This window comes from Lutjanus erythropterus, chromosome 5, assembly GCF_056507025.1.
Source record: "Lutjanus erythropterus isolate fLutEry1 chromosome 5, fLutEry1.hap2, whole genome shotgun sequence".
NCBI classification, from domain to species: domain Eukaryota; kingdom Metazoa; phylum Chordata; class Actinopteri; order Lutjaniformes; family Lutjanidae; genus Lutjanus; species Lutjanus erythropterus.
In genome coordinates, this window is record NC_139321.1 from 3,592,885 (window position 1) to 3,605,707 (window position 12,823).

Genomic DNA, 12,823 nt, shown 5'->3' on the forward strand with positions numbered 1-12,823 from the left:
TCTGACCAATGCTGCGCGAGACGCCCTCAGTCAGAACTGGGCTCGTTCAGGTTGGCGCGTGTTCTCTGGCCTGAGCTGCCTGCCCCGCCCAGCAAGAGTCGCTCACTTAGTCTCACTCACTCTCCCAGCTCAGAGCACGAGCCCTGAGCTGAGCATCTGCCCCAGGCCGCACAAATTACTCAGTCAGTAGCCGTCCATGAATGGGCATCACAACCCCCATGAAATTACTCGTTTCACTGTCGGAATTTGATCCATTCAGTCTGAGAAAACATTTGGAAAGTCTAGAAGAGCTGCCTGATTAAAATTATTTAATCGCATTCAAGTTAGCAGAGGGCCAAACTGGAAGTTAGCCGTCTTGGCGGGTGCAAGTCTCTGGTGTGCATGGTCTATGGGATCTGGGGCCGGTGTGTGCTGACTGGTGATTTGAGTGACTTGAGAACCTGATTCTTTTTAGTAAGTGACTCATACAAACTCAATTTAGTGGAACAGACTTGAATTTTTGTCTTTGATCACAAACCAAAATCTGCATTAGAAACTACCTTATCTGTTGTTCTTAATCCATCATGTCTGTTGTGCTGAATTTATCACTGACATGAACCTGTTTGATTATTGCTAACCACTAAACCTGCTGGCAACATCCTCAAAGTTTGAATTTGAATTTTCTCTGAGCTGAAAAACTTTGGACAACACAAGTGTGTAAAAATCTTGTTATGTTATTTATCCTTTGGTACATTTCCTTTTGTTCCTTCAGCTGAAGCGCAAGGCTTGAATGAAGGTTTTACAACTTCACGTTGTCTTGAGAAAATCTTAAGGGCACTAGATAATTTATCTTAAGATGGTTCATGCAACTGGATCATGGAGTGTAACTTCTTGGAAATGTGTTCACAATTTTTCCCTGCAGAATTAAACAGGTACCGGAGGAGCAGAGCACGGGTCCACAAGTTAATCACATATGGTGTTGTTCTCTTTGACAGATTAAAAAAAAAGAAAAGAAACATGGTAAATGGGTTGCTAATATACTTGGGCAGCCATTAGTTTACCTGGGTGGCCTGTCCAAGTAAAGTTAGACAGATACAGAGAGTGAAATTAGTTTCTCTCACAAAACCCAAGCAGGCATACTGAACCAACTTCGCGTTCTTGACTCATTCTTCCCTTCCTGTTGTTTCCTGTTGTTCCGAGCTCACCTCCCGCTTCCAGACACTAAGCTGCTGCCGTGGCTCTGACTCCGCTGTCTGTCGCCGTCTCAACACTGTGCTAATGATGCTGCCTGTGTTTCTGTCTGTGTCTGTAGGTTTCTGAGTGGTCTCTGCCCAGAGCAGAGCTGCAGAAGCGTTGGTGACCAGGACCAACAAGCCTCTCTTCCTGGACAAGCGACAAACAGAAAGTCTGTGTCTCTCCTTCCATAATAACTATCTATGTAATGGAAATGTATAGATTTACACACTGTGCTGTGTTATCTATATATTCATATGTATATATAATAAAACTCTGCACTCCGAAAGAAAAGAAGAATGAAAAAGCAGGTTTTTTGGATGTGGAGGCTGTAGCCCCCTGCCCCCACCCCAGACACACATACACCCCTCCCCCCCATCGATCCCTGTCTCTGTCCTCCTTTCAGTGTTGACTTTTTGTAAGGTTTCTTTGGAAACTGAAGTTAAGAAGATAGTCAGCTGACCCTCTGTTTTTCCCTCCCAGTGGAAACATCTCAAAGCATCTCTCCCCCCTCTTCAACCCTTCATTATTTCACTCCCTCCTTTTACCAAGCAAATGTTAAAACATGTAAACCTGAAAACTGTTCTCCCTTTTTGTTTCTGAAATAATTGAATGATGCAACCCTGGATGTTATTTACTAAAAAAATCAAAAATGTTGGATTTTTTTCTTGTTTTCTTTTTGTTTTCCTATGGTGATTAGGAGTTTGCCTGTTGACAATATAAGCAGCTCTTGGCAACAGTCAATGGTAGAATGATACTCTGGCTCTCTCCCTCTCTCTTTAGAGCTCTGAATTATTATTATTAAATCTGTTGTAAAACCTATGGTCTTCTCCAAAAATACCAATAAAAACATGACATAACTCAGACCTCCAAGCACAAGTCATTATCAACCACCTGCACAGTGAAAATGTGAAGCCTCAGTCGTGGATGATTTCTGTCTGAACATGCTCAGCTTATCTTTTCAGGTTACAGAAAAAGCATTGTTGTAACAAAGTCCTCCGTCTCCACACCACGGGCGAAGTACGTTTCAGTTTTTTAGTGATTTTCTTCCACTGCTGATGTGTGTTTTGTCCCACTGTCACACTCTGGCTGTACAGTGTTCAGTACTGCATGTGTAACTCCTCTCAGCTGGTCAGAGAACATTAAGAGAACAATTAGTCTATATTTTATCTTTACAGAAATGTGGGTCATTTATTCTGCCCGAATGACAATAAACATCAAAACAATTTAAAGTCTAGCTGCACAGCACACAGAATGAATTCTGACAGGCCTCTGCTCGTCCTCTTTATCCTCTGTTGTTATTTGAAGAGTCAGTCTGCTGCATCATGACTATGAGGATAGTTCACTGGTTTTTTTTTTTTAAGATACTTCAGAGATACCTTCAGTAGATGACACTCGGTGCAGTCCCATTTAGGTTTTTAGCCACACAAGGGCCTACCTAAAAAAAAAAAAAAATAAAGCTTCCTGTCAAGTTTATGATTAATTTAGATTTTTTTTCATTGCTCTACTGTCAAACAGCCTTTTATTTTGGCATGACATTTTCTCAACCATAGTCCTTGTGTGTAGATGAATCCAGCGACTGCTTTGTGCATTCTGTCATCTTGCCCGCCGCCATCACTGCGGTGCCACATTGTGTCCGTCACACGCCGTGTCTCCTGGTTGTCTAGACGTGAACCCAAAAGTTGTGAGACTTTTCATGGTTTCAGTTAAAACATTCACATCTTGCTGGTGTGGGGTTCCTTCTAGACACCATGTCTGGATAAATGGATTGATGATGTTAAACAGTGACACTCAGTAACTGATGAAGGTGATATTAATGTTGTTCAACTTTTCCTTAGTAGTTCAACATTGTTTGTGACTACAGCCAGAGATGGATAATGAAGAAGAGATAAAACAGGCCACTTCTGCAACATTTAAGTGATGAAGTACTGTTTAAATTATATTAAGAAATATCCATGAATTTACATTTTTCTTCAGGTATTCAAGATTTTCAGGAACAAAGTTTCTCCCTGTTAATATTTTGATCTGTTGTGACACATCATGGTCGACTGTACACTCAGTGAATCTCTGTAGGATACAGTGTACGATGGGGACGGGGACACTCTTCATCAGGTAGAAGTTTGTGTATTTTGCATTCTGTTTTTTTCCAAAGTTTTAAGTTTGACACGACTGTTGGAGCAGCTGACCTGCACAGGTTCTTTCCGAACTTCCCAGACATTGTTGTCAAAAGTAACATTACATAAAAAATAAATGTAAAAGTAGAAAATTGTAAACTTCATATGATGGCTCGCACTCATTCGCGCTCAAACTGTAGGTAGACGCCACTGCAGCAATGACAGCTAACTTCTGGTACTTTGCCAGATTCGTCTGTATCCCTTTGTATAGGAGCGCCAGTCTGCATCACTCTGCAGGTCAGCTGTTTGAAATATTTAGAAGTGTCAAATTTGATCCCAGTCTGATCTTACAACCTTCAGAGCCAAAGTGTCCTCAACACCATAAATAAACAGCCTTAGAAACTGTGTTGTTGTCTCAGTCATTATGCAAAGAAATGAAGTGAGAACGGAAAACTTACTTTAAAGATATTAGGCTCTTCTGGTCTGGGATGTTTTTATTTTTTATTTTCTGTAGGACAGCAGGCAGCTCTGGATGGTTGGTGATCACACTGAATGTGAGGCGCTGACATCCTCTGATTCACAAACATCCTCCAGTTGTGTTGTAACCAAGTCCCACTCAAGTCAGCAGTAGGTCTCCAGGTCTGTGGACATGGGTTTACAATTTACACATCTGCCCCAACAGTTGGCTCGTGCTCTTAAGCCTCCAGCTCGTCCTCTAGTTTCCACAGAAGTTTCCCCTCTCTGTCCGTTGGACTGTTCATTGTCCCTCTGCAGAAATTCTTCCGTATCCTCTGTTCATAAAGGTTTCCTTGTGTACATTTCGTCATCACTGCCATAATCACTCATATTTATTTTTTTGCATTTGCATTTCTCTCTTAAATAAAACGCTGTAACTCCGAGCCAAACAGCTGATTTGTGGAGTGATCCGCAGAAGCAGGCGCTCCCATGGGTAGGGATATACAAGAAGGACTGTGGTTGAGAAAATGTAGCTTCAAAACAAAAGAGGGGGAAAAGGTTAGGTGGGTATTAATGCCAGAAGAGTTGTGGTTGAGGTGTGGTCCTGCTCCTGAAACTCTGCTAGAAAGCCTCAATAAAAAAACTGAACTGTTCCTTTAAGATACTCAACATTTAATGAAACATGCACAGACGACTAAAGGCAATGATGGGGAAAAGTGTGGAAAAAATACAGGGATTGCAGCTTGAAAGCAGATGGTCATCAGAGATGTCAGTGATTAATATTTATTTGTTATGTAAAACTTGTGATATAAAACACCTCTTTTTGCAGAATGCCTCTTTCCTGGTGGCAGCAGCAGCATGAGGTAGTTAGATGAGGAGATGCAGGTAACAGGTGAGTTTGGGTGAAGTGGAACAGGTCATGTAGGTGAGCAGTACCACCCGGGTCTGTCACTGTTGTGTGCTGCATCACAGGCTCAGACTGCTGCTGTACGCATAAGATCCTGCCTGTAAAGCTAACAAATAGAAATAATAGGCATTATGTTCTGTTAAAAACATTTTAATCTCAGAGAAAAACCGACAGCGTGCACTGCCTGGCCAAAAAAATAAAATAAAATAAATACAAGTCACCACCTGGATTTAACCCGTTAAACTAGTTCCATTGGATAATTACTGCAGTGATTAATATGTTTCAGCTGACAACCCTAACTGATGCAGTGAGCAGCTTCTCGTTTCTTAAACGTGTCAGAAGACAAATCCTGTGATCGTGGAAAAGATGTTACTCTGTTTCAGAAGGGTCAAATTATTGACCTGCAGATCAGAAAAAAAGTCCAGATTTACCCTGTTCCAGAGTGATGGGGGCATCAGGGTAAGAAGAGAGGCCGATGAAGTGATGCACCCATCATGCCTAGTGCCTACTGTACAAGCCTGTGGGGGCAGTGTTATGATCTGGGGTTGCTTCAGTTGCTCAGGTCGAGGTTCAGCAACATTATGTGTCTAAAAACTGAGTTCAGCTACCTGAATATACTGAATGAACAGGTTTTTACATCAGTGGATTTTTTCTTCCCTGATGACACGGACATATTCCAAGATGACAACGCCAGGATCCGCCAGGATCCATCAGGCTCAAATGGTGACAGAGTGGATCAGGGAGCATGAGACGTCATTTTCACACCACAGAGTCCAGACCTGAACCCCACTGAGAATCTTTGGGATGTGCTGCAGAAGACTTTACGCAGCCGTCTGACTCTCCATCATCGATACGAGATCTTGGTGAAAATTAATGCAACTCTGGACAGAAATAAATGTGACATTATGTAAGTGTGCGTAAGACTGTGTGACTATTTTTTTTGGACAGGCAGTGTATGTTTCTCATCAAAATATGACTACTGTATTACAAGAAGTACTTATGAAGGAAAATATTAAAAATGTTACATTTGTCCCATTTGTCTCCTATCTCAAAGTACTGAGTAATTATCTCAAAATTTGAAAGAGTTTCTCATTTTAAGATGAAATTCATTATTTTGAAATAAAGGATGACTTAAAGGATCTTTTTTTTTAAACAATCAAATTGGCTTTATGGAAATGGGCTTCCATTAATGTAGACATTTGATCAAAGATGAGTGTAGAGTGTTTGTCTTCTCTTCACTGTCAGAGACGTCAGTGACGCCTCAGACTTATTCTCACGCTCTCTCTGTAACCTGTCCTCATGTCTCTGTTTCTCTCTTGTGCGTGCTCTGTTGTGTATTGCGTCCATGATCACGCTGCCCCCAGCACTCGGTGCCCCAGACACAGCATGTGATGCACGTATGCGTCGCAGTGACGCTGCATTGCCCCACAAAAAGCAATAATTAAAAATTTACCCCTCTTCCACTTCGTGCTCGTTCTTCTTTCTATCTGCTCACTGATTCTCCAGCTTCAGCTGCACATCAATTTTAAATGAAACCGTAAACGCTGACTTCAGTGGCCTCCATGTTTTCTTCATAAGACACTGTGCTGTTTGTTATTGTTCTTTGGTGGATGTGAGTCAGTCCAGGACCCTAACCAGTTCACACTGGAGTCTGATATTGGCCATATTAAAAAAAAAAAAAATCAGATCTGATCTTCAATCCAAATTGAGCACTAATGAGGAAGAGGAAAACAGACTGTGGTGGAACATGACTCGCTGCGATGGTTACAACCTCCACTGCCAAAGTAGATCAAGTTTCTCAAACTTTTTTTCCTGTGGACCCACTTTTTAAAAATGACAAACCATCATAACCCAATTTACAAGAGGCCATGTCCTCGGAAGAGTTCATTTGTGCATAAATGAAAGTTCCTGACTATTTTTTACTGCCATTTCCGCAGCACCTTATATTATCTGGACACATTATTGACAACATGTACATGTTAAAATTTTATAAATGAGAATAAATTAATTTGGTTGATTCGTAATTGAGTGCATTTAGATGGAAATTACAGCCTCTTTGTTTTTCCTCTTATCAGTAAAACAATACACACATTTTAAATACTTTATAAAAGATGTACTGCAGATATAAATCTTAAATTTGCAGAATTCCTTCCACAGTCTTCTATTTATTTGGGGACCCAAATAAACTCTCATGTGACCCACCTTTGGGTCCCAGCCCAGTGTTTGAGAATCACTGTTTCAGCCACTATGAGACCAAAAAAAGTGCATTTAGGCAGAAATTACAGGCTCTCATTTTTTTCCTTTTTCCTCCATTTTAAATGCTTTATAAAATGTGTACTGCAGAAATAAATCTTTTGTTTATTTCCTGTGGCCCACCTGTGGGTCCCGACCCAGTGTTTGGGAATAACCGGATTAGTGGAGAGTTGAAGGACACGATGCTTCAGAATTTTCACAAAATGATAATGTTGTAAATATTAGTAAAAATGTAAACCCACTGCACTGAAAGAACTCACCTGAAAGAAATCAACTGGTTAAAATGTGATGTGACGTGTGCAGACAGCAGAGCGGCAGGTGTTTGTGTGTTTGTGTGTTTGTGTGCTGAGCTGTGCAGTTTGCTGAATACTTTGCAGGCAGCCGCAGGTGTAAATGTCAGGCACCTGTACAAACCAGTAGAACCGGCGAAGCCACGCCTCCTGACGAGAAACAGGAAGCTGTCGTGAGCAGCGTCCATAAGTCACATCACTGCAGAACTTCTTCACTGAGGCAGACAGACGTCACACTGCTGCTGAGTGTGAAGGGCCTCGGTGCAAAGCATCGTGGGATCTTCGCATACTTGTTAGTGTGATTTTTTTTTCATTTCGTGGTCAGGAAAGACGCTAAACCATGAGAGAGACATTTCAGTCACAGCGTGGAGTTAATTAGTCAGTTGACTCACTGAGCGACTCCACCCTCACTCTCACTGAAACACATGGCAGCTACAAGTGAAGCTCGTATCTGTTTATAGGAAATAAAATCTCATCTTTTCAGCTCTTAATGAGCGATGGACTATAAACAGAAAGGGTCTCATGCAAGAACATTTTTGTATTAATTTCTCTTCTTGAAGGGCTCGTATGAACACGCCACGTCAAACGCTCCTAACCTCAGATATCTGTGTGAATGATCCACCTGTGCTTAGTTGAGCGCACGTGCATGAGACTTGAAAATAAGCATAATTCACGCCCCAACAACACCATGTATGGCTGCACTTCCTGTCTTTATGTCAGGATGTGTTCATACATGAAAATGGCATCAAAGAGTAAAACGTGTTTGGAGTCTGACGTTCTGCTTTCAGAGATCCATAAAGGAAAATCTGTCATTTTAACAGCGTCAGCAGTGGAATTATAAGACCTGCTAAAGCAAAGAAATAGGAAAAGCGAGTTATTTTATTGCTGTGTTTAAGGAGGGTCAGACTGTCACTGAAATAAAGAATAAATGTCTTGATATGAAAATGACTTCAGGGAATAAAAACGACTCGCCACAGCCGCAGTAAGAGGCGATCGATGACTGCAGAGGGAGGAGGGGGGAGTTTTCATCACAGAGATCAAAGAGTGAGGATGTTCTCCTGGACAGAGACTTCATAAACCTTCATGTGCAGATATATGACCAATACACCTGACAGCAGGTAATAATACATCATTGAATGAATGATGAGAGGCTTTTTATGTAAATTTTCAATCATATTATAATTTGAAATGTAGTCAAAAGGATTTTTTTTTACACAATTATGAAGTGTAATTTATTTTTCAATCTCAAAATGTCTTCAAATTAATGAAATGTACAGTCATTAGTGAAAAACTTTGGTTTGGATACCAGCAGACTGACTGCACATGACTCTCCGACAGGTCTGGACCTCATAAATTGTGTTTGTGTCTGAATAAAAATTCAAAATATGAGAAAATTGGTGAAGCCACAAGTTCTCCTAAATCACTTGTACACACCGCTGAAGAACAAACCTGTTTGTGTGAGAGATTCTTGAATGAGGCCCATTATTTTGTCCTTATCTCAGCCCGTAAGGCTGAGCCAAACCTTAACTAAACAGGTGTGTCTGCAGGCGTGTTGTTATGGTGCCAAACTTTAGTTACTCACACGATGAGATCTAAACCACAGTGGTCAAAAACTTCTTCTGCTGTTTTGGTCAAAACACTGACAGCTGGTGATTTTTGAATAAAACAATAAGCCCCAAGGGACCAGATTTACAGTGATTTTAGAACAGCTGAGGGGTGTTGTTAGGTACGATGTGAGGCAAATCAGAGGTTAAGAGGTTAGATGACTTCAATCAGATCAAGGTATCAGTGGAATTTATTTATCATGATACAACACAGGGTGGCACAACTAAATAAAAAGATAGAAATACAACATCTACAACATCTACAACAAAGGCTTAAAAGCATCAAAGAGTCTGGTTTGAATTAACTTCAAATTCCACAACACAGTTAACTCAGGCCAGGCTAAAACAAGCCTGCGCTGTGAGCGTGAGAACATGAGCAGCCCTAAACAGCTGATTGTCAAAAAGAGGATAAATTGTAGCAAAAAGAAGAGAAAATGAGAAGGATTTTAACGCCCCTAACATGACGATTAGACTAGAAAAAAATTATTTACATCATGTTTTTAGCCTGAATCTTCACTGTAGATCCATAGCTTGGAGCCACGTGCACGTGCACACCGTCAACTGTGTGTGACGGTGTGCAAACGACATTTTGGGACTTTAAGAGACTTGGATTACACCAGACTTGGGAGATTCTGCAACACTTCCTGTGAAACTCCAGCAGTGTTTTGCGAAATAACAAAGTAAACCAGATCTTCTTTCAATGACTGAATTTTCATTTTTGTGTGAACTATCCCTTTAAGATAGTGCTGCCTTCCCATAAACATGCTAGACAAGCAAATCCAGCATTAGCTGTGCAGCAGCTGTCCAAAGACAACCAAAAGAGCAGCAACATGTGATTTGTCAACAGCGTGAGACGTTTGAATGAAGCGTTTTCAACTTGAACATGAGACATTTTGGTGCAGTCAGAGATTCTACGATGACTTTAGGCTGCAGTGATGAAACAGTAGTCACCTTATTTGTTGTGTAGTTTATAATTCCTTCCACCACAGGAGGCAGAGAGAGAGTGGATCTGCAGCGAGTGAAGCAATTAATAGATTTCTCTCATTTCATTTGTGTAGAGGTTTCATTTAACCACTCACGGAGAAAATGGCCGTGTCAATAATGGCGGTGCAAAGCTTGATAAAGTGTGAACCTGATGAACTTCATGTGTGTTGCCTCAGCAGGGACGATCTTAAATCAGAAAAGTTCATCCACATGTGAATCAATATGTGAAAGAGATACAGATTGCCTGAGAGTTACCGTCACCTGCTGCCTGAATTTTGTGTTTTCCTTTATAGAAATAAAGACAATTCCTCCATAAATTGATGCTGAAAATACACAAGTCGTGCATAAAATTTCACCAGAGTGCAGGAAACAGTTTGACGCTGATATTCCCTGGGGGAGGACTTCCCCTCAATGTTCAGACGAAACCTCCGCCTGTGTGTGTGTGTGTGTGTGTGTGTGTGTGTGTGTGTGTGTGTGTGTGTGTGTGTGTGTGTGTGTGTGTCTGTTTTCAGCTGACACAGCAGAGTTTGGTGTGGACTTTGAGCACAGTGTGGAGGCGCTCTCCCACACTCTGTTGGTGTTTGTGTTTGTAAGTCCAGAGGTTGGACAGAGGGTGTCCACATGACTGAGACACTCACAACAACAGAGAACGTTAACAGCAAACTTCTTTAAATACAGAGATGTTGTCACACAGTCATTTAACAGTTTTTGTCGACCTGATTTAAAGTAGAAAAAGTTGAGTCATCAGCAAACATTCTTACATCGGCTTTAACTAAATAGATTCTTGAGCTCCTTCTGGAAATATTCTTGGCGTGTTTAGGTCATGTTGTCTGCTTCTTTCCATTATTGTTTTATCTTTGCATGTCATGACACTGACTGTGCATGTGATGACACACACCAAACCTGCTCAGTGGTGAAAACAAAACTCCTCAGAAAATCATGAGAAAGTAGCATATTAGCAGGTTTCACTTGACTCATCTGCACCAACGAGGTAGCAATCAGAAAAGTTCTCATTTGGATTTCTGAAAGAAAAGACACCAGGCTGGATTCATTTGAGATAATATGAACTTGAGACTGTCTCATAATGTCATTCACAGATGCTGGGTCGGGACCCCTGTGGGTCACAGGAGATTTTATTTGGGTCCCCAAAAAAGTAGACTCTGCAAATTTAATATTTATATCTGCAGTACACTTTTTATAAAGCATTTAAAATTTACATATTGTTTTACTGATGAGAGGACAAAAATGTTCTATAAAGAAATAAAAACAAAGAGATGGCCTGTTAACGCAGCCTAAATTCAATTATTTCTCATTTCTAAAATATTTAACATGTATATGTTTTTACACATCAATATAATATATAAGGTAACACAGAAATGGAGGTTTAAAAAATGTAAAGAACGTTCATTTATGCACGTAAATCTCCCAAGATTTATCGATGAGTCCGATTATGAATTGGATCACGATGGTTTGTCGTTTTCAAAAAAGTGGGTCCCCAAACAAAAGTTTGGGAAACACAGCTTTAAAATAATCCTGCTCTAACATGTTTTTTAATTTTCATGTTTATTTGACCTGCTAATGAGCTACTTATGCTAATTACAGAAAATGCCCAAAATGTGATTCTTAGCAACCAAGTTACATTTTATCCACCAGCATAGAAACAACATTTTCATATCAGTTTATAAATCAACTTATTCAATCATTAAAGTTCATCGACATTCTGCTGCTTCAAGAAATTTCCACTGGTCTGCAGTGAGTCAGTGAAAGTTGAACAGAGTCACACCCTGCAACGAGCATTTCTGTTGGTTTAAACACACACATATGTGGGAGGATAGAGTGTGTTTGTGTGTGTGTGTGTGTGTGTGTGTGTGTGTGTGTGTGTGTGTGTGTGTGTGTGTGTTGCTCAGCCACTCCTTCGTGACAAATCAACAGACTATTGGCCCCTCAGGTGTGTGTGATGTGGAACATGCTTTTACCTGTAGGCACCTCCTCCAGTGACACACACACACATGCACGCACACACACACACACACACACACACACACACACACACACACACACACACACACACACACGCGCGCGCGCGCACACGTGCACGCACACACACTTTGACACAGTTCCATATGTAAAGTTGTCCGACCAGCTTTCTTCTGTTGTTACATCACTAAAATCTGTGTTAGGAGGAGGCCGATGCTCAGTTTCTGTTGGACACATTTTACAGGAACTGATTTGTCAGACATTAAAGAACAGGGCGTGACGTCGTTCAGGCTGAGCTGCAGTAAATCAAGTGTTTGCTCAGCGTTAGTCAGCAGGAACACAGTCCACACGATTCTACATCCCAAATGTGGGATTAGTTGTCAAAGTAGCCTGAGTACTTCAGTAAATATAAGACAGTATCTGGTCGTGTTTAACTTCATCTTTCTGTGATTAAAACATAATCTGGCTCAGTGGTTTCCTAACTGGGGGGCGGGACCAGAGCCACTGCAGGGGGGGGGGGCGTGGATAAACAGCAGAGTGACACAAAACTGAATGAATACGATCTATGTGGGAGAAAGTTTGGTGATGCTGCCATGCTGACCTTTATTTCACTAAAATTCAAAATTCATCAGTGATTATTCTGTCCGTTATTGTCTTGATTCATTCATTTGTTCTTTGGGGCCATAGAATGGTGAAAAATGTTGATCAGCTAAGATATTCAGTTTAAAATAATTTCTTGGTGCATCTTTTTAAACTGTCGGTTATTTATTTTTTTTATTTTTTGGTTTCTTCACCCAGTGCCTTCCACAAAATGACCTCACAAACTGATCTGCACATGCTCTGAAGAGTGGTGCCAAAACAACAAAAACAAACTTAATTTTCCTCTTAAATTACACCAAACTCCAAAAACATGTTTTGTTTGTTGCCAGGAAGTTATTTCTTGCTTCTTACACGACTTGAGCAGTTTTAAAAACCCACATACACAAACATCAACACAACCACCGTCAGCGGAGGATCATAGGAGCA

The 12,823-nt window shown here is 40.8% G+C and overlaps 1 protein-coding gene across 3 annotated transcripts in view; it reads left to right on the forward strand.

Moving 5' to 3' along the window:
• csnk1a1 (casein kinase 1, alpha 1) overlaps positions 1-2,078 on the forward strand; it is a 35,376-nt gene extending 33,298 nt beyond the window's left edge. For all 3 annotated transcript variants that reach the window (XM_084718560.1, XM_084718561.1, XM_084718562.1), the window contains one exon: positions 1,292-2,078. In XM_084718560.1, coding sequence (XP_084574686.1) covers positions 1,292-1,299 — 8 coding nt within the window. In that variant the 3' untranslated portion in view covers positions 1,300-2,078. The remainder of the gene's footprint in view (positions 1-1,291) is intronic.
• Positions 2,079-12,823: the final 10,745 nt, after the last annotated feature.